General features: G+C 42.2%; 1 protein-coding gene across 3 annotated transcripts in view; it reads right to left on the bottom strand.

Moving 5' to 3' along the window:
• Positions 1 to 19,547: 19,547 nt before the first annotated feature.
• KICS2 (KICSTOR subunit 2) overlaps positions 19,548 to 22,756 on the bottom strand; it is a gene marked incomplete at its 5' end in the record, with an annotated part of 77,383 nt that continues 74,174 nt past the window's right edge. For all 3 annotated transcript variants that reach the window (XM_079937956.1, XM_079937955.1, XM_079937957.1), the window contains one exon: positions 19,548 to 22,426. In XM_079937956.1, the coding sequence (XP_079794082.1) occupies positions 21,610 to 22,426 (817 nt within the window). In that variant the 3' untranslated portion in view covers positions 19,548 to 21,609. The remainder of the gene's footprint in view (positions 22,427 to 22,756) is intronic.

Below are 22,756 nucleotides of genomic sequence, written 5' to 3'. Positions count from 1 at the left end.
GGACTAAACACTAGAAATGACTAAATCATGACTGTGATCATGACTGTGAAAATGATCGTAGGATTTGTATTGCCTTATAATAGCGAGACTAATTGCCATGACAGAGAAAAAAGCAGGTGGCAAAGGGCACTGTTTTAGGTGGGGGATCAGGGGAAACCCCTTTGAATAAATGACTTTAGTGAGGTGAGAAGACAAACCACACTGACATCTAAGCGATTTCCAAGATTTTCCGAAGCAGAGAGAACAAGTATAGAGTTGCCTGAACAGCGAGCATGCTTGAAAGGTTTGAGAAACACCAAGAACCCAACTTGACTGGACAGAATGAGAAGGCAAGAGGGGAGATGATGGAGCAGGAAGGCGAGCCAAGGGCCAGACCGTGGGGGGCCCTGCAGACCACAGCGAGGAGTCTGGATTTTCTTCTAAGAGGGATGGAAGATTATTATAGAGGGCATGGAGAGTTGACCTAACATGAGTTGAACGTGTCCATGGTACAGGACCTAATCCTGCCCAATCACCATAGTCTATCCCTCTTATCAGATTAAATGATTTGAGGGTGGGTGCATTGCCCAAACTGGGCCAAATTAGGATCAATCCTGGGACTTGTGTTTCACTTTTGGAAAATAGTTTCCCTCTTTCCCCTGAGGTTGCTAAGCCAATAGGATGTAAGCCTGGAACTGTGGGGGCCTCCATCCTCAGGGAGGCCTCCTTGAGAGCGATGCCAACACAGAGGAGGACACCAGAAGGGAAAGAAAAAGTGACAGAGGAACCAAATTTTAATGACATCGTGTGAGCCCTCGAGTGCAGATGAGCCTAAAATAAAACATAACCCTAGATGTACCAGCTTTAGAAGCCAATACATTTCCTTTTTAAAAAACTCAACGTGGGGGGCTTCCCTGGTGGCACAGGGGTTAAGAATCTGCCTGCCAACTCAGGCGACACGGGTTCAAGCCCTGGTCGGGGAAGATCCCACCTGCTGTGGAGCAGCTAAGCCCATGAGCCACAACTACTGAGCCCACGCGCCTAGAGCTCGTGCTCTGCAACAAGAGAAGGCACAGCAATGAGAAGCCTGCGCACCGTAACAAAGAGTAGCCCCCGCTCGCCGCAACTAGAGAAAGCCCATGCACAGCAATGAAGACCCAATGCAGCCATAAATAAATAAATAAATAAATAAAAACTCAGTGTAGTTAGAGTTGGGTTTCTGTCACTAGCAAGAGTTCAGATTAGTACAGATACCAAATTATTAACAATAATTGTCTTCAGTGGTGAGATTACAGGTGATTGTTTATTTTCCTTTTCTGTTTATATGGGTTTTGTTTTTTAGTATTGACAACAAATTTGCTAATTTTTCAATAAAAGAAAAATTAAAGTATTATTTAACGCATGGAGGGAAGAGCTAGAATGTCATCGAGGTTGGCGAACCAACAGATGCCCAATCAAAGAAAGGGCTTTGGACGCTTCTTGGAAATCTCCAATCCCTACGCCAATTCTAGGGTTCTTTTGTGTGTCCACTCCTCACTCATATTACTTGCACAATCTACTTTTTAAATCCAGGGATAGGGGAATGGCATTGATGATTTCTGAAAGTCTCTGCAAGTCTGTGATTTTCAGAATGACTACTTTTCCTGAATGGGTCATAACTGTACTCCAATTAAATCTATTGTTGGTGCTGTATTTTTCTTTGCAAGAGAAAAGCATGGAACATGAGAAATTCTTTTCTTTTTTGTAAGTACTCTTATACTTACTTACAGAAAAAGTAGAAGATGCTATCGATAAGACTTTGGATGCTGGTGGCTGGAAACTCCATAGTGAGCATGTTCCACTTGTAAGAGCAAAGGGGAATAGGCTTCACTTGCTGCTGCTGCAGGGAGTTATTCACCTTAAGGAAAAACTCTAGCTCCTCAGTCAAGGAAGTGATGCTATTACCAAGAAGAGTGATGGGATTAATCTTGGGGCTGACTCCCCCAAGTCAGGGGAAGGGAAGGGAGGGAGGAGAGGGAGGAAAAGAGGGAGGGAGGGAAAAAGGGAAGGGAGGGGGGGGAGGGGGAGGGGAAGGAGGAGGGAAGGGAGGGAGGGAAGGAAGGAAGGAATGTGAATCTTAGACCATAATATGGAAGCCATGTGTTGAGCAGAGCAGAGCAGCAAAGTAGGAGGAGCCATTCCTATCTGACTGAAGTACTGTTACTCTGGCCTCTGCTATAGGAGATGAATCTGTATCCCAAATAATCTCCTTGGGCTTTATCGAAATAGCTTCCTTTGCCTTAAAAGAAGGTATGGCAGATGGGCTTCAAGCGCAAAGAGGTGAAGCCATTAGTGGCTATATGACACCATGCTGGAAGGTCCCAGCAGAGAAGTACTAACCAGGGGAGAACTGTTCGTCTTGGCTGGGCAGGCTTGGTGTGTTCCAGGCTCCCAATCAATCTATAAGAAACAAATCTATCAGAAAAATAAAGTATCACCAGCAATACCTGCTGCAGGGAAGAAAGAACGTAAAGATACCACTTCGATTCATTATTTAGAGGAAGGAGCCCTTGTGGGTATTGGTGGAAGCTCAGGTGCTGTCCTCAGGCCAGACTGAGCAATCCTCTCACCTTCCTTGGTGTGCTGAGGAAGGCAGCAACAGAGGGAGGATGAGTCCCTCCACATCCAGCAACCTACACCCTTCACTTGAGACATTTTCCCTCCCACTTCAATTAGCTAATGGTTATGGGGACCACAGCCTGCCTCAAAATCATCTGGGATATTTGTGGAAATACAAATTCCTAGGCTCCACCCCAAAAATCTGAATCAATAGGTCTCGAATGCTTACTGTGGTGATCATTTCACAATATATATATCTATCAAATCATTTTGTTGTACACCTGAAAATAATATAATGTTATTGTTAATTATATCTCATTTTTTTTTAATCTGGTTTTTTTTTTTTTTTAAAGGACCTGCATTTCACACACTCTCCAGGGGATTTTTCTGCACAATAGTTTGAGAATCACTGTCATAAATAACATGAAAAAATTTTATAGTAGCAAACTCTCAATATAAAAATACACCAAAAAGCTTTTTCCAGAAAGTTTGTGTTCATACCCCAAAAGTAATTTCAGAAAAATGGAAAAGTCCATGAATTCAGATTTGTTCCAATGTATTTTCTCTCAATTCTCTAATGAAGGCAAAATTGATCCAAACTGTTAATATTATCCCTTTCTCCAGAATCCCTAAATGAGTGTCTAAATTAGTTCCTTGGAAGCATCCAAGAAAGAGGTCAACCACATCTTTGTAACATGTGAACAACACACATTTCCCATTGATGATCCCATACAGCAGACTCTAAGCAATGAGGAATGAAACCTCCAAGATCACCAGGAGGGGAAGAGAGCCAGGCTTCTGCTGCTTCTCAAAAGGATTCGCTCCCATGTATGATTCTAATAAACACATCAGTGAGGAATAGTCTCCTTTGTATTATGTGGAATCAAAAAAGTTGAACTGGGCTTCCCTGGTGGCGCAGTGGTTGAGAGTCCGCCTGCCGATGCAGGGGACACGGGTTCGTGCCCTGGTCCGGGAAAATCCCACATGCCGCAGAGCGGCTGGGCCCGTGAGCCATGGCCGCTGAGCCTGAGCGTCCGGCACCTATGCTCCGCAATGGGAGAGGCCACAACAGTGAGAGGCCCGCGTACCGAAAAAAAAAAAAAAAGTTGAACTCACAGAAGTAGAGAGTAGAATGGTCATTGCCATGGGCTGGGGGTCAGGGAAATGTGGAGATGCTGGTCAAAGGGTACAAATTTTCAGTTTTAAGATGAATATAAGTTCTGAGGATATAATGTACAGTGTGGTGACTATAGTTAATAATAATGTATTATGTACTTGAAATTTGCTAAGATAGTAGATCTTAAGAGTTCTCATCACACACAAAAAAGCAAACTAGATGATGGATGGGTTAATTAGCTTGATTGCGGTAATCATTTCACAATGGATATGTATATGAAACGCGGCATTGTACACCTTAACTATGTACATTTTTATATCAATTATACCCCAATAAAGCTGGAAAAAATATCCTTTATAATAGACAGTCCATTATATTGATTTTGATCCTATTCTATTTCATACCAGATTAACTTTGGAGGAATTCAGTGGAGTTTGGCAGAAACACTTTGAGGATGATAAAAAGAAACCTAACGTCTGCAGTGTCATTCTTTAATATGAGCTATAAAATACTGCGGGGGTGGGGGAAACGTGTCTATTCTCATCACAGCGTTGAAAAGACTTAAGCCATGTGATCTAACAATAAGAAAAGATAATATAAATCCTGAAATGTAAGTGCAGAGTTTGAAAATGGCCCCTCTTGCAAGTACTATACAATATGGTCAAGTTTGAAGGAAAGAAGAAAAGACAGGACTTAATAAATCCACCTCCGCTAAAGAAAGTAGTCCCCTAAATTTCCATTTCATCGTCATGACAACTAGTATTCCATCACTGCCATAGTAACCAGCTGAATAGTATTAGTCTAAAGACAAGCTCTCTGATTGGGTGACCAACGGAAGCCATTAGGAGCTGCACAACAACGCTGAACAGACTGCTCTGCCGTCACGTTGACCTATTTCTAGCCTTCCGGTGTATTTCACTTCTCCAGTATGTTTCTCTAAACCAAATGGTTTTCTTTGGAATGAGACCATTTCAAGAAGTGTATAATACTTATATTCCCCTATGTCACTGCTACATTTGAGACCATGTGTTTTCTCATTTTTCACAAGTGTGGTAATATCTGACAGCCACTCCCTTCACCATGCCTCACAGTTTAAATACGACATCCCCTCTGTTGAAGCAACAAGGCACGCCAGCCCCATCTAAACCAGATGTTGGTCGCTGGTGACAACAAGCTGCCTTCTGTGTATGTATGACGAGGCCACTGACAAGCTGAACTGCGAGGAAACTTGGAGGATAGGGAGTAACACTCCTGTAAAATAACAGATCTGGGGGAAGATTCATGCATGTGGCCATACCCTCATTTACATATGCACATAAATTACTATTTACAACGCAAAATTTTTTTTTTTTTTTTTTTTTTTTTTTTTGCTGTACGCGGGCCTCTCACTGTTGTGGACTCTCCCGTTGCGGAGCACAGGCTCCGGATGCGCAGGCTCAGTGGTCATGGCTCACGGGCCCAGCCACTCCGGGGCATGTGGGATCTTCCCGGACCGGGGCACGAACCCGTGTCCCCCGCATCGGCAGGTGGACTCTCAACCACTGCGCCACCAGGGAAGCCTGCAAAAATGGTTTTTAAAAAACGCTGTCCTTTCGAAAAGCTATTGTTTTTAAAAGAAAAACATTTTCCAGCTGATATTCAGAAGCTTGGTGCTTGCTCAAAGCAAGCTGCTTATGTGTTCCTGAGCCTTCCTAGCATGCTCTTGGAAGCAGAGATACTTTGGGAAATGGATTCCACCCCCAGCCTACCCTCTCTCTCTAGCTGGGCGATGCTTCAGCTAGGTGTGTACTGTTGGGAAACTTCCTTGATATTTTCCAACCTACCAGTGGGCAACACTAAAGTTTCTAAAGGGAGGAACCTGAAAGTGCAATGCAGTTAGAAGGTGGGGAGTTGGGGAAGAGAGGAAGGCGACTTGTCTCCAAACTGGGTTTTGCAGAACATGTACAACTGAATATCACAGATCAATGAAAAGTTTTCTCGTGATGCCTTATTAATTCAACAAATAGTTCAGAGCACCTGCCACCTGGCAGAACTCTTCCAGATGCTTGAGATACATAAGTGAACAGACATGGAGCCCTGCACGTGTGGAGTTACATTCACGGTTTACATAAGATCGCGAAAATGGCAAGTGACTCCAACCAAGACTAGAACTATTTTGTGGCGGATGATGGAAATTATGGGAGAGCCACAACTTCAGTGCAGTGCCTATTACATCCCAGCCACTGTACTGGAAACACAAAGATTAGCAAAAACAAGCTCAGCCCCTGGCCTCAGGAAGTTTACCGAGCAGAGAAGCAGAGTTGCTCTGGAATGAACGGCCATCCATTTATAACAGAGATCAGGGCACTGAAGAAAAGGAACCAAAGACCCCTCAGCCAAAGGAGATCGAGCAAGGCTTCTGGAGGAAGTGATAATTGAGATGAGGGCTGGAGGACGAAGGGATAAGGGAGTGACATAGGGTGGAGGGTAAAGAAGAGCATTCAAGACACAGAACAGCGTGGGCTGTCCCAGGGCCGAAAGAGAGCCCAGGAAGGATGAGTGAGATGCGGCTGAGGCAGCTGGCAGGGATGCACACCCCTGACAACACCCAGACTGCAGCATTAACTGAAAAATAAATCCTTAGATCTTTAAACCATGTACTAAGTCAGACTGCGCTCCTTAATTGAATACAAGTCTACTTTAAATCTATGCATAGAAAATTCTTTGCTTTTGGTCAGAGATTATAATAAAGGGAATTTGGTTTGGTTTGGGATTGAAATAAAGAGGATTTAAATTCAATAAATAGTTCTCGAACACCGTCTACATACCCGGCACTAGGTGAAAAGGGATACAAGACCAGCCACATGGTCCTCGGGGTCTATTCATACACAAAGAACTGTACAAATCCATCTAGGATATTCAGAAAATAACCAAAGAGAGAGGTGCATGCATGGGGGTGCAAACATTCACTGAACATTTGCATCTAGCCGAGCTGAGGACCTCAAATTGTAAACTTCAAGGCAAGGCCTGCCTTACTCATCCCTGTAACCCAGAGTACTTAACAGTGTAAGTAGTGCTTAGAAATTCAGGTGGTGGAGTCAGATAAAGGCAGTTTCCAGGCTCAGCTCTGTTTCCTTACTAGCAGTATAACTTTGGGCAAGTTACTTAAGTACTCTGTGCCTCAGTTTCTCTACCTGAAAAATGGGATTTATTAGTTTCCTACCAAATATGATGGTTGGGAGATTAAGATAAAGTGCTTTGCATAGTAAGCACTCAAGGAACGTTAGCTATCACTGTTATTTCACTGCCTTAGGGAAGTAGGGGTTCAAAGTATCTGCTGAAATACCTGGCAGGATGTCACTATGAAGATCATGATTTTATTCTCAGATCTGTTCTAAACCTTCAGAAAATTTCAGTGTTTCCCTTATGGGAAAGGATTTCCTAACAGTAGTTTTCTATGTAGCCACAACAGGAGGAGAAATTCATTTTAAATGCATATGTGAGAATAGAAACTGATGTACAGCTAGCAACAGAGAACAGATCTTTCTTAACATCTTAAGAGAACTACACCCACAAAGAATGAGGAAAAAGTTTAGGATTATGCCCTATAGGGAAAAAATGCAATAACTACTAAAAAGAGCCCTTCTAAACAGTTGGAAGAGAGTTTACCACCCAAGAGAAACCCTCTGACCCAAGATACGGAATAACACAAGCAAAATGACTAATATTAAGACTACATTCAGTCTCCTCAAAGCCACTTAGAACTGAAAAGCACTACATGCAAATGTTTATCCTCATCACTGTTTAATAAATACTATTTTGCCTTTATAGTCATTACTTAAATGTGACAGAATAACTAAAATTCCACAATTTACAAACACAGCAAGGTAGAGACAGAAGACTTGAGCTGAATTCTCATAACATGCTGCTTCTTCACAAAGGCATAGTCTCCGCTAACTGCATAAGAGTCAAAGCATAGGAACGAGCAATACCACAAACTCAATTTCTTCATTGCAAGAGAGTACACCCTTTGTGGATCTGTTTTTTGGTTTTTTTTTGCGATACGCGGGCCCCTCACTGCTGTGGCCTCTCCCGTTGCGGAGCACAGGCTCCAGACGCGCAGGCTCAGAGGCCATGGCTCATGGGCCCAGCTGCTCCGCGGCATGTGGGATCCTTCCGGACCGGGGCACGAACCCGTGTCCCCTCCATCGGCAGGCGGACTCTCAACCACTGCGCCACCAGGGAAGCTCAGGATCTGTTTTATAGAGTCTCAAAATTTTCAGTTTGAAAGGAACCTTACAAGACCCAGTAGCTCAACCTCTAATCTATATGATCACTATCCTGGTCACTAGATTAAAAAGGGGAAAGGAAGGGAAGAGGGATAGAGGGAGGAAGAGAGGAGAAAAAAGAGAGAGAATGCCAAGAATTAAACAGTTCAGAGATGCAGTCAGAATCCTGCAACTCATCACTTAACCTAATTCTGTGTCTCCTCCCAGGCTGACTTCAAACCACTAATAGTCATTGGATAGGAGGTTTGGCCAGGTATAGATAAGCCATAGTGTAGTAAAGGCCCCAATGGGTTCATCCTATCTTCAACAGTAACTCCAGAGTACTACACTGGAACATTTGTAGATAATCCAGACCCACACCAGGGCTCTGACCTACACAGCATTCTTACCAGTGACCTAGATGGGGCCATATACTATGCAATTACCATGGGCCAATGGACATCTTTCTGAACTTTTGTTGGAGGGCCCAGTATGTAACCTACTTTGTTATAACTTTTTTTTTTTGGCTGCGTTGGGTCTTCATTGCTGTGCACAGGCTTTCTCTAGTTGTGGAGAGCAGAGGCTACTTCTTGTTGTGGTGTGCAGGGTTCTCGTTGCGGCGGCTTCTCTTGTTGCAGAGCACGGGCTCTCAGTGCGCAGGTTTCAGTAGTTGTGGCATGCGGCCCCAGTAGTTGTGGCTCACGGGCTCTAGCACACAGGCTCAGTAGTTGTGGTGCACGGGCTTAGTTGTTCCATGGCATGTGGGATCCTCCTGGACCAGGGATCAAACCTGTGCCCCCTGCATTGGCAGGCAGATTCCTAATCACTGCACCACCAGGGAAGCCCTGTTTTAACTTTTTAAATAAAGGTGAAGGATAGTTCAACATGTGGCACTCAGTAAGGGTATTAAGTAAATAAAATGGGTGTTCTCTTCCATTACTAATTTCTATGCTGCTAAATTTCCCTAATGAGCAGTTCTCCATTGGATCTTCCCTCCTTCCCTCCCTTTCTCACTCCTCCCTCCCACAAATTATAAGCCATGTTTCATACTGTAGAGGAGCTCCTAGTCTAATGAGTGAAAGAAGACACTTATTCCTTCATGGAGGTTTGAAATATCATAGCATTGCCAGTAGCATGAATAGTTTAGGAGCCTGGAACTCCAGATGGGGGCCAGGCACATTGCACCCTGCTGACCATAAAACAAAGTAGGAAGCTGAATGCCACGAGAGAGAATAAATTGGGACAAGAGTCCTTGAGGGGAAGAGATCTCTTCTGATGGGGTGATAAGGGGAAAAACTAATACAGAAGGTGGACTTCTCCCGGGTTTGGGGAGGCATAGGATTTTGGTAGGTAAAGATAGCATGAGGTAATGATCTACTCTTGATTGGAGGTTTTTAAAGTGTAGATCCTGGGCCTGTAACACCACCTCCACCTGGGAACTTGTTAGAAATGCAAATTCTAGAGTCTACCCTTGACCTATTGAATCAGAAATGAGTCTTAGCATTCTGTTTCGTATCCAGGTGATTCTGGTACATACTCTAGTTTGACAATCAATGATCTTGATTTAAAACTTTGAACGTGGAGTCTATGAACTTGATTGGGGAAAGAAATACATCTTCATTTTCACTAACCTCCAGCTGATATTTAGCATCGTCCTCCAATGCAGATGTAGGCAATTAACTACTATAATAATTAGGACCAATGCAAGGTCATTATTTATAAATGCATGCATAAAGACTACATACCACAGATTAAGATATTTTTATAACTGTATTTTAATATAACTGGTTTCCTTTGTAATTCTGTGTATATAATTTTAGGCATTAAAAACATTCTGAGAGGACTTCCCTGGTGGCGCAGTGGTTGAGAGTCCGCCTGCCGATGCAGGGGACGGGTTTGTGCCCTGGTCTGGGAAGATCCCACATGCCGCGGAGCGGCTGGGCCCGTGAGCCATGGCCACTGAGCCTGCGCGTCTGGAGCCTGTGCTCCGCAGCGGGAGAGGCCACAGCAGTGAAAGGCCCGCGTACCACAAAAAAAAAAAAAAAAAACATTCTGAGAAAGTGCCCATCAGCTTCACAGACTGCCAAAGAGATCTATTCCATTGTACAAAAAAATGTTAAGAATTCCTAGACTAGAAGGAGTCTAGGCAAAGAAAACTGAGCAAAGGCTAAGAGGTGAGAAAATACAGGGCAGAGCTGGTATTCCATTTTGACTGAAGTGTGAGAAAACAATGAAGAGAAAAAAGGCTGAACTTGATCATCAGAACTTCTTTTCAGCAGGCTCTGGGGAGCTACATAAATCAGGGTGTTTTTTAAAGTGGGGCAAGGATCAGAGCAGGAGAAACCCAATCAAACCAGAGTTTTAAAATAATTGCCTGGTAAAGGTAAGAAGGATGGACTGGAATACAAAGAAATAGAGGTGAAAGACTAAATTTCTAATCCAGCCTTGACTAGTAAAAGCCCAAAGTGAACAGGGTGCGAATGATAATGGAAAAAGGAATTGAATGTGAAAGTGCTCTGAAGATTTAACATTGAGTATGACAGAGAGGAATCAAAGATGACCCCATCGTTTAAAGTGAGGGTCACTGGAACAGAAGTCATACCAAGAAAATCAAGGAAGCCACGTAGAGCAAGTTTGGGAAAGGAAAGTGCTAAGTTGCCTACAGGATATCCAGGTGAAAACATTCAGTATTTATTTAATGGCACTACAGTATTTATTTAAGGTACTAAGGTACTAGTACAAAGGTACTAACCTTCAAGACATATTGCACCTCCTGAATAACTTATTTGGAGCTGGTATGTTTCAGATAAATTTTTTTTTTGATCTCTTTGGTGTCTGAACTCTCTAGAAAGTCTCTATCAAAAGCAGCATAATTGCAAAGTCTTTCAAAGAGCTTTTCCCCCCCAGAGATTTTTATCCTGAGGGCACATGGACCCACAGGAGTTTCCGTGAACCCTTAAAATTACAAAAGCGAATTTTGTTTGTGGTCATGGACATTTTTCTGGGAGGAAGTATGTACTTTCAATACAAACTCAAAGGGTATGTGACCCTCTTTCCCCCTCCAAAAATGCTAAGAAGTACTCCCTAGTCATCCTTCTAAGCACTCCAAGCAAGGGAAGCCCTCTCATCCGATGATTTTGGGAAGAGGCACAAGTCTCGGAACAAACCAAAAAAGTCTCAGTAACGATGCAGCAGCAAGATTCCAGTCATTGGTGAATGGTTCTGAGTCAGTAGATGCTCACCGCACAGTCACCAGATGAGAAAAGAGTTTGGTATTTCTCGGTCAAAATTCAATGAAGATGACACTAGAGTTTCTGACTCATCTCTTAAACCAAAACTTGCCTGAATACCTGTCTCTACAAGAGCAGTCATTAAAGCCCCAACTTTTATCACTAAAAATGGTCATTTTTGTAATAACACCTGCACTGCTCAGCTTTCCACTGTCCAAAGAATCCACACTGCACCGATTGTGCCAGGACAGAAACAAAAGCCTCAGCTCAGGAGCTGTTGCCCTCTACTGGCTAGTTCCAAGTTACTTTCATTCCCAGTCTTCTTGCTGCCAAATGAAAGATTTTGCAATTATGCTGCGTTTGATAGAGCCTTTCTAGAGAGTTCAGACACCAAAGAGATTCCCTCAAAATTTAAGAGAAACCTACCAGCTCCAAAAACTCCTCAAAATCCATAATACCAACGTTATTAGGAACCTACAGAATTGACTAATATCTCACATTTTTTGATACTCACTAAACATTTAACTCCAGGTAATGAAGACAAAAGGTGCTTTCAATGTACTGTACATGAAGTGATAACAAATAAGCAGAAGGATCAAACATATTAGGAAATTTAAGAGTTAGGGGGCTTCCCTGGTGGTGCAGTGGTTGAGAGTCCGCCTGCCAATGCAGGGGACACGGGTTCGTGCCCCAGTCCGGGAGGATCCCACATGCCGCGGAACAGCTGGGCCTGTGAGCCATGGCCGCTGAGCCTGCGCGTCCGGAGTCTGTGCTCCGCAACGGGGGAGGCCACAACAGTGAGAGGCCCGCGTATCGCAAAAAAAAAAAAAAAGTTAGGCACGCAGAATGGAATAGGGAAATAAAAACCTTGAAAATAGTTGGGGTTTTTTCCTTCATTAAAACGAACTACCTTTGTGAGGTCATGTGTGGAACACAGTATTCGCAGGAAGCTTAATAAACATACTTTTTGTCAAATATACCTCAATAAAGCTGGAAAATAAGACTGATTATATTTTGCCTTTTTTTGCCATTATCGCCTTCCTATGTAATCAATATATATGGATGACAGGTGTAAGTCACCATCTGATGAGTCAGCAAGCCCTGATCAGATATACAATTAAAAGACCTTTGTTGTTAAGGAAAGGACAACTTGCTGTTCCTTTTTTCCTATAACTTAAGGAACAGAAGGAGGAAAAAAAGAAAATATGGCCCAGACTAACATGTAACTCAGATGTCCCATGTTCTTTTTCCTTCCTTGGAAGTCCTTCTCCTTCCTAACCCCTCAAAAAATCTACTCAAGTTACTGAACTTTTCATAAGGTAAAGAAAGGATCACAGTGCAACCTCTCAACGAACACCCTGAAAGACCTCCCCTTAGGCATTTTTTTGCTGCTCTGCAGTGGTGCATCTAAGGGTGTATTTGATTCTTTGAGGCAGGGCAATCCTTTTTCTCCCCTCCCTGGTCCGTCCCAGTTCTTCCTCCATGGAAGCAAAAGGAAAACCCTGCAGGTAACCAGACCAATTCTACTCCAATCTTCTCAAAGTAGTATTATTTCTTCCAAGCATTTAATACTTTCCCCAAGAAGGAGTTTGTTATTGGCAGCTAATTGGTTGACAATTTTTCTATATTGTTACAAGTCTCACTTGCAGGTAGTTGCAGTTTGACAATCAGTACAATTTTTTTTGAAGCTGAGTATCTTTGCTGTAGGTCCTATTTCCTTGGAAGTTAATTCCCTGAGGACACAGACATGAAACTTTTTTTCCCCTCAATATCATCCATCCCTTTAAAAAGAAGCAAGACTGCAGAGACTCAACTTTGATAAAATGAAACATTATTGCTCCTGGAGATTTGTGCTGGTTTTAAAACTAATGTTGAAAAAAATATGTAAAGAATCGTCTTCTCAAGCTTTCCAAGGACAACTGTACTTGCTAAGCCAGATGGTTACAAACACATGTCTCAGAAACTGGCCTTGTTATTGAAAAGCACACTTGAAAAAATTATGCAAATAAGTCACTGTGTCTGCATTAATGATTTACTGAGGAATTGTATGATTCCACATCAATTTAGCCATATACAATTGGGTCAGAAAGCTTAACTGGCACGCCCAGACTATGTCAACAGGAGTGTTAAATGAGGTCGTATGGATATATTAATACTTTTTTTTTTTTTTTTTTTTGCGGTACGCGGGCCTCTCACCGCTGCGACCTCTCCCGCTGCGGAGCACAGGCTCCGGACACGCAGGTTCAGCGGCCATGGCTCACGGGCCCAGCCGCTCTGCGGCACGTGGGATCCTCCCGGACCGGGGCACGAACCCACGTCCCCTACATCAGTAGGCGGACTCCCAACCACTGCGCCACCAGGGAAGCCCTGTTAATACCCATTTTAAGAAAACCTCAACATTCCATCCTGCTTAACTGCAGGAATTCCAGGGTCTTGATAAATTCCTTTCCTTGCTGTTTCTGGGAATCAGGACCCCACCCCGGGTGTCTGTGGCCTCAGCCACAGGTCTGCCCCTCATCAATCCATGCTGTATCTGCACAGGTTATCCACTACTCTGCTGCAAACCACCTCTTACAATTTCTGGAGTCAATCTCCCTCCAGCTACTGCTGCCCACTCCTGATCTGCTTCTCCCTAAGCAAATGCAGAGACTCGTCTTTTAATTCTCTGATGACACTGCTCAACCCAGCTGCAACCTTTAGGAAAGGCATCTCTCAAAGTTCAGGAAAATGGAAGGAGGCATTACAACACCAAGAACACTTTAAAGTTGTACTGGTTGTGGCTACTCACAGCCCAGATACACCTCCACATCTCTTATAATAGTGATCTGCGACTGGGACTCTACCACTTGGGGTATGTGAATATTTCCCGAGAGATATGAGGATAGGGGTCATTTCCAGGAAATCAATTTCAGATCCTCAACTTCTGTATAAACTCTTTTCGCCAAATAACCTATCATAAGGCACCTTCACAGAGATGAAGGTGCTTCTTTCTAGTTTCTCCTTTAATAACTGCTCTTCTCCTATGTAAAAGCAAACTCACTTCTCACCCATAAGTTTATGTGGTACATTAGAAGATTTTCCATGAGTTTTTCATGTTTCTGTAGCTCTTGAGAGAGAGGCACTAACTGCTCTTAATTCTGGACTATCTTTCAAGGATGTTTGTGTCCTGGTGAGTATCCTTGGAACACAGAATGCTCCCTTTATCTAAAAAGCAGACATGTTTACTGTTATGGGTTGAATTATGTCCCTCCCCACAAAACGATTTTGAAGTCCTTATCCCCAGTACCTCGGGATGTGACTTTATTTGGAAACAGGGTTGTTGCAGATGTAATTAGTTAAGATGAAGTCATACTGGAGTAGGGCGGGCCCCTAGTCCTACATGACTGGTGTCCTTATAAGAAGACAGCCATGTGAAGACAGAGACACACAGAGAGAATGCCATGTGATGATGAAGGAAGAAACTGGAGTTGTGCAGCTATAAGCTAAGGAATACTAGAGACTGCTAGCAAACCACCAGAAGCTAGGAAGGCAAGGAAGGATTCCCCTACAGGTTTCAGAGGGAAGACAGCCCTGCCACCATCTTGATTTCAGACATCTAGCCTTCAGAACTGAGAGACAATAAATTTCTGTTGTTTTAAACCACCTGATTTTTGGTACTATGTAAAGGCAGCCCTAGGAAACTAATACATTTACTGTCCAGAATAACAATGTCTCACTTGGGCAAGCGGAAGTCATGCTTATTGACCATTAAAAAGACTTGGGTTTCCTAAGGTCAGAATTCTGTCCTGAAATGCAACCTATTGCATGAGCAGGCATCCATCTGGGCCCATCCACATTGGCCCTGCGGGAACTGGGGCCCAGAAAACCAGTGCAAAAAAATGGTGATATTCCGGCTACTGCTACTGCTGTAATTTCTCCTGTGTTCTGCCAGCATCCATGAAACTATGGCAGGGTAACTTGTAAACTATCAGACCCTTCACAATTCTTAACATGAGGTATTACTGAAGGGTGTAAAGATCTCTGCCCATCAAAGGAACATTTAGACAATCTATTTCATTAACCAAGTCACCATAAACACGGTACCTACTCATTTCCTTGAAAGAGATATTTCATATAAAATGTTCAAATAAAATTTCTCATATGTAAGTCAGTTGGTCATTAGACTCAGAGCCTTATGGTAACAGAAAGAACATTTATATATAATATGCTGAGAAGTATTTAATAGGGTGATCAATAAGACTTTTAAGGAAAAAATCATATTAGAAAAAGATTCTATGGGAGAAGTAGAACGGAGTTCAGGGAGCAATATAATATTTCCAACTGTTACAAAGCTTATTAAGATATTTTTAAACATGGAAAATGGTAGCTATCAAGTCTCTATTATACCAATATTTCATTGGATACATTTAAAAGAACAATTAACATTTTATTTTAAACGTCAGTATCTACAATGCATGATAAAGTGCATCATTTGAGACATTTAAATGTAATGATGAGGATTCTGGATTAAAAAAAAAAATCCATCAAGGTATCATGGTTTTTCTAAAATTGGTAGGGAGGTATACGAGTAAACCAAGTTTGAAGACTACTCATTGCCTTCCTGCTTACGACCCCCTCAGCTCTTGGCCTGCCTGGGTGGTCGGAGCGGGCTCAGCTCACTACCAGCAGTAACCGAGCAGGCCCCATGTGTGCCATGGTTGACTGTTGTAACACCATCCTTGGCATAGCTGATGTTTAATAGTTGTTAAATGAATACTAGAAAGGTGTCATTCATATCCTCTACCTGCTTCTGCTTTAGGGATCGATTGCTCTATTGGCCTAGCCTGGAGTGACTGAAACCAGGACGGCTCTGGAGTCGAGGGGTGTCCTACAGCTGCCAGACCTTGACACACCAAAAATGAAATGAGTCTAGACCTAATCTAGAGGTTTGATCAGCTGAGTCCTTATAAATCTCAGATCAAATGAGACATCAGATTTTCAAATTTAACTGAATTTTGGAATTACTCTACAGTTTTTTAAGACCTGCAAAAGCCCCCTAGGGACAAAGTTAGCCAAAGTCCCAATGATTATATTCCTCTGCGAGATCAATGTCACGTGCCATCCTATATGCTCCTGCTGTTGTCACTGCACAGCTAAGCACTCCTCTTTCAGAATGTACCTCAACACAGTTGCCTCATGCCCCTCCCTGAGTTCTACCACCACCCAGAATCCTGGCCCCGGGTGCTGACATTATGTGGGGGCTACAGAAAGCAGAACACACTTGCAGCTCTCCAATTTCTAGCATTGATATTTTACACATACCATAGGGTTTTAAATTTAAAGTATCCCAGAAACAGATTTTATTATCAAAAGCAGATTGAAAAAATATGCAGACAAGTCAAAATACTTGCATTTAATGAAGCCTCATGGACTTACAAGATATTAAGAGAAGTCTCCAAAGGCAGAAGTGCACGTCAAGCCTATTTCTTCTGACTCATTTCCTCTAGAGAAGCAGCTTAGAATTATTCAGGCAAAAGGCCATGAAATAATTGCATTGGTAGAAAAAGTAGAGGGGGAATTGCTAAACTCTACCTACAGGGCTTTCTTGGGAAGTCACATGGTATGTTTTTTCTTTCTCACTTAGATGGGGAAAAAAAAGAATCTACTTTCTTAAACGTTTACTTCAAGGAAAAACAAAATCAGAAGTTAATGTAATGTTTTTATACAGACGAATTATTGAAAATAGACTAAGAATGATCTACTTAATAGTAAAAATATTACAGTAAAAATACGTTTGGAAAGATTTTAGTTGAGTAGCTTTTCTTGTCGAATAATCTACTAGATACATACAGCACTGCTTGGCTGTAGTTGGCTAAATGTCTTGTGTGCTCATGAAATGGTTGGGCTTTTTGTGGTCACCCCATTAGTGTCAATACTGAACTTTTCCCCTCTATGGATTCCTTTGCCACTGCCTGAAAAAAAAAACTTACAAGTTGTAAAAACAATCAAAATAAATACTTTCAGATGCTGCTTTCCAAAATTGGGTCAGAGACCACTGGGGTATGTCCTGGCTCCCTAAGGCATGGGAAAAATTTCAGTGGCTAAAGCGGAATTGCTGGAAGGTACTGGAAGTTAAAGAAGGGAGGGAGGGAAAAAAGTAGAGGAAAAGAGTTAACAGTAATCGAGAGAGAAAATCAACCATGAGGAAGAAATAAGGGAAGGTCATAATATTTATATAAAAGTGTCTATGATAAGGGGAAAAAATGGCTGCTTTGTTTCAAATTTGGGGTTAAACCTAAGAGTTCGGAGAAGGCAGAAATCCTTATAAATTCTTATACATTTCTTTAAAAACTCCCCAGTGTCTCTGGAAGATACTATACAACTAACTCATTATTTTAAAAACTGGCAAAAGAATAAAGCATTTATCCAGCCATTCCTATATGAACTGTTCTTCAAGGTAACCAAACAATTGGAGGTGAAGTTCCTCTTTGTAGAATGTTTCTGTCTAATAAATGAAAATGGAATGATATAATTAGAATATCACCGTTTTGTAACCTCTAGTGATAAAACCGATTTAGTAATGCCAGGTATTAGCTGCCTAATAAAACACACGACACTTGCTACCAAAAAGGAAGGAAGGAAGGAAGGGAAGGAGGGAGGGAGGGAGGGAAGAAAATACAATATTGAATCTGACCAAACATCTTGATCTAACTCCCAATATAAAGGGGAAAAAAGAGAATAGAAAACATGTTAAATGATGGTTTGAGGATACCATCAGCAAAACCCTGACTGTGAAAACTTCATAGGAGAAATGAACTAAACATTTCAATCAAAAGGCAGAGATTGTCAGATTGGCGAGCACAGAGTTGGTAACTGCTCTTTTTAATCAGTCTTCTCTCTTTAGTTCTCACTACAGACAGTTTAAAAACAAAGATACAAATAAATGAAAAGTGAGAGGATGGAAAACGACATGCCATGCAAACAGGAAACATAAGCAAGCTGGAATGGTCATAAAAATATGAGGCAAGGGCTTCCCTGGTGGCGCAGTGGTTGAGAGTCCGCCTGCCGATGCAGGGGACACAGGTTCGTGCCCTGGTCTGGGAAGATCCCACATGCCGCGGAGCGGCTGGGCCCGTGAGCCATGGCCGCTGAGCCTGTGCGTCCGGAGCCTGTGCTCCACAACGGGCGAGGCCACGGCAGTGACAGGCCCGCGTACCGCAAAAAAAAAAAAAAAAAATGAGGCAAAAAGGACTTCAAAGCAAGGAGTAGTAATGGAAATAAAGTGGGAAACTTCATAATGATAAAATGGTTAATACATGAGAAAGACAGAAAAACTATAAATGTATATGGGCCTAATAAAAGGGCTTCAACATACAAAATGCAAAAAACTGACAAATAAAGAAATCCACAGTCGCAATTGGAGATTTTAATACACCCCTCTCAGTAATTGATAGAGCAATCAGACAAAAAAAATATCAGTAGGAAAACAGAAGAAGTGAAATGATGCTACCATCAATCATAAAAGTTTGGGAACGAAGACCCACAAAGATTCTAAAATAAGTAGAGTGGGTGGGTTGGTTAGACATTTATCTGCCTCCTCTGCTAAACTAGTTCTTTAAGTACCGTTCAAAGTTAACGACTAAGCACAGGTTTCTCACCAATCTGAAGAGAAAGACAAGAACAGGAGAGGTGCTGAGTTTAAAGAAACAGTGGTCCATCTTTTATTTAAACATTCAAACTCAAGTAAGTTTGCAAAGTTTTTTTTTTTTTTTACATGCGTGATGTCACTCCATTCTTACACATCCTTTGAAAAAGCCCACATTTCCTTATCCCCATTTTACAGATAAGGAAGTCAAGCTCAGAGGCTGACTTGCCAAAGAAAATTGCAAGTTTGCTGTTAGATCAAAGGGTGAACTTATTTTGACGATCACCTGACTGACTACTGGGAGCGAGGTTGAAAATACCAACTATTTTCTTTCTTGAAAGTAAATTTTCTCCAGTATGTCCAAACATACAAAGCAATTATATAAAGGGTATTGGCTCCTCAGTTAAGAATTCAGCTTTATTGTCACACACTCCCTAAAATGACATAGTCAGACACCAGGTTGGACCCAAAGGACAAAGTCGTAAAATTTACCCAGTGTCCAAACAGCATCCTGAAATGAACACTCCTTGATGGCCTTGTTGGCAAACAAATAAGTGTTCACTACACTCCTGGTTACCCATAAACATCGATCAAGTTGTGGTTTAGAAATATATTTCAAAGCAAGCAGTCTGCAGAAAATATGAGGATGTACTCTTCCAATTAGCAAAGCACAGACTTTATAGATCATTTCATTAATGATTTATTTATTTATTTATTTATTTTTGGTACGTGGGCCTCTCACTATTGTGGCCTCTCCCGTTGCGGAGGACAGGCTCCAGACGCGCAGGCTCAGCAGCCATGGCTCACGGGCCCAGCCGCTCCGCGGCATGTGGGATCTTCCCGGACCGGGGCACGAACCGTGTCCCCTGCATCGGCAGGCGGACTCTCAACCACTGTGCCACCAGGGAAGCCCCATTACTGATTTTAAAGGACAAATCTCAGAGTAAAATGACTTTGTTTCTTGGCTTGAACCAAAGTATGTTTAAAAATAAATATACAATTCAAATATGTTCTAGGCGAGGGCTAATTATTTAAATATCGTATATATGTTTTATTTACACTCGCCTCCACATTCCACTGAAGCATATTTCTTTTAGGTACAGGAGACCATATCATTAAGGCTAATGGTGGTTTTACCTAGGGAAAAATACATGAACACCAAGGAATATTTTTCAGCTTCTCAGCAAAACACAAAAGGGAGGAAAAATGACTTGACTTTTTAGTTCCAATTGTTTTCAATTTTTTATGTAAGTTCTATGTTGTAAAATCGGTCCAGATTTTCATCGAACCTGAGTGAATAAAATGCAGAGGTAAATACTACTTTCTATTTAAAGCAAACTGGCTTTTTACAAATCATATGACTTTAAAAAAAAAAAAAGGAAAAAAAGAAAAGAAAAACACATGTTCTCCCCAGAAAATAGGCCAGTGGGCTCTTCCACCAGGGAGTCCAGGCTGAGGTGGGCAGGCCTCCTACATGGGCTCAAAGGGGCTCTCCGGTCTCTGCCAATGCTGCCAGCTTGCCTGCTATGGCCGCCCAGTAAAAACAGTGGCTCCGTGCAATCATGAAAAACAGGACTGCTCTGATCATTACACTGCACACAAGCTTTGAAGGAACTATCAGAGAGTTACAACTCAATTAGTCTTTGTGGCTTATTTTTATTCTGAATCAATAACCTAGAAGTGAAGGTCTCCACAGCCCATTATGGCTTTACTGACCTGTCTCCTTCCCCATGAACACCTACTGAAGGAAAGTGTTAAGGAAGCATGTGTTAAGATGTATCACTGCTTCTAAAAATAACGCTGAGGAGACAGGCATGAAACCCAAGTTCAGATGTGCTTAATTGCGGGGTTGATGACTCAACTACGAAGAGGTCTTTTGAATGCACAATTGATTTTTAACAAGTAAAAGGTATCAAGACCTCCATTTTGATTTTATAAAAGTAGGCTAAGTTGCATAAAAGTGGCTGAAAAACCAAGACGGCCTGATTTTTCAGCCTAAAAATAAACAGGGAATAGAGCCAAACATGAACATACATTTCAGCAGAAAGGTGATAGAGAGCCAAGCAGATTATACTTTGAAGAAGGAAGAAACCCCACTTAATGGATTACGCTAACTTTAAAACAGTGAAAAATTGAAACTTTATAAGGGGAAAAGCAAACGAAGCTAGGTGTGTAGATCACCTCAAAAGAAACCACTGCTATTAAAGTTGCCATGAGTATCTTCGGAATTGTTAAAAAACAAATGCTAGGCTACCACTCTGATTCACCTACAATTTCACAAACTGATAGAAATTTCTCACCAAGACCCTAATTTTGGCATCAAAAATATTAATTTGTTGATCACAAAACTTAGTTTCATGTTAATTTGCTAATTTATGAGCTAGAAAACAGTCCTTGATTCTAAAAAAGCCGTTTAATATCGTATCCCAATTACTCAACCAGAAAGAGGGAGAAAGGAGAGGGCATTTGAAATTGCACTGAAACACAACGTTTAGAATAATATAAAACATCTAGAAAGAAAAATCAAAGGCCAATAAATATTAATCTACATGAAATACAGGAGAAAACGCCGAAAATACCTTGCTGTACCACGGAGACCGGCAGCCACGTCCACCTCGCTTACTCTTTGGATATGTAACTGAGCTGGCCTTAACTGCTTATAAAGGGTGCAACACAATTAGGGAGAATGTGTCTTTAATTTAGATCTGAAAGCAGCACAGGTGGATGGAAACTCTAATCACAGACCACTGTAGATCGTTAGAGCAATTAAGAACACAATTTCCAGTCTTGAAAGCCTTTCACACAAATCACCTGCTAACCTTTGGATCCAGGTTTCAGACTAGCAAAAACCTTGGGGTTCTTAAGGGCAAGTGAGATCTCACTAAGGAAGGAAATAAAGTGGGAGTCTCTTTCAGATTTCTTTGACTCGAAAATGACTACAATGGTAAAGTGGGGTTCTGGGCGGGTAAGGAAGTAGGTGCTCTGAACTTTGTCATCATAGAAGTGGACCACTTTCTCCAAGCTGTTCAGGTCGGACGTGCGGTCTGTCATGATCATGATGACATTGGGCCAGTGCAGGACAGGCCTGTCGCTGGGCAGAGATACCACGGCTGGATACTGATCCACGCCCTTTGGGGCCTCTCTGTAGGAATGGGGGTGGTGGTAGCCATGACCCTGAAAGCTCTCGGAACCCTGGTTGTCAAAGATTAAGGACACGTTGGCAGCGTCGTATTTCCTGATGAAGCTGGAAATCTTTCCAAAGAGGTCTGGGTTGGCTTTTGCAGTCAGCGTTTTCATTTCTGAAGCAGTCGTTTGTCGGCTCAGTGCCTCGTGAAAGTAGAAGCTAAATTTGGCAAGAAGCATGTTTTTGAGTTTCAGCAGCCAAAGGAAAAGGTGTGGGGGCTGAATGGCCTTCTGGGACTGCCCTCCAAACAGATGTTTCTTGGTCTCCCGTTGCTTTTCAAAGATCTGGCCCCAAGTCTGCAGCTTGGTGTGAGCGCTGTGTAAGTTAACCAGAGACGGGAGGAACTTCCACTCGGAGACCTGAGCCTGGGCCTTCAGGAGATGACTCAGTACGTCGACCTCCAGCTGGAAACTGCTTTCCAGAGGACTGAGGATGGGGTGGTGAAATCTAAAGGGGGAAGGGGAATTAACAGAAATGAGTGGAAATGTGACCCCACAGTGACACTTTCTATCCTCAAAAAAACACAGTGTGGTCAGACTAATACTATGTTTGGGGGCGGGGGAAGGAAAGATGGAAAGATTCCATGTTGATTTATTTAAAAGGTCATTCTGATATAACTTCGCCATCTCAGAATTATGTCAGCACCATAGTCTCCTGTGGAAATAGCCTGACATTAAAAAAAAACAAAAAATGAGAATAGCCACTACCTTCTGTTCAAATACAGAGAAACTGAATTAGCTGTAAGTCTTTCTTACAGCTTACAAAAAACCCCAAGGT

This window comes from Stenella coeruleoalba (genome assembly GCF_951394435.1).
Source record: "Stenella coeruleoalba genome assembly, chromosome: 11".
Lineage (NCBI taxonomy): Eukaryota > Metazoa > Chordata > Mammalia > Artiodactyla > Delphinidae > Stenella > Stenella coeruleoalba.
This window is presented reverse-complemented; position numbering and strand designations above follow the sequence as displayed.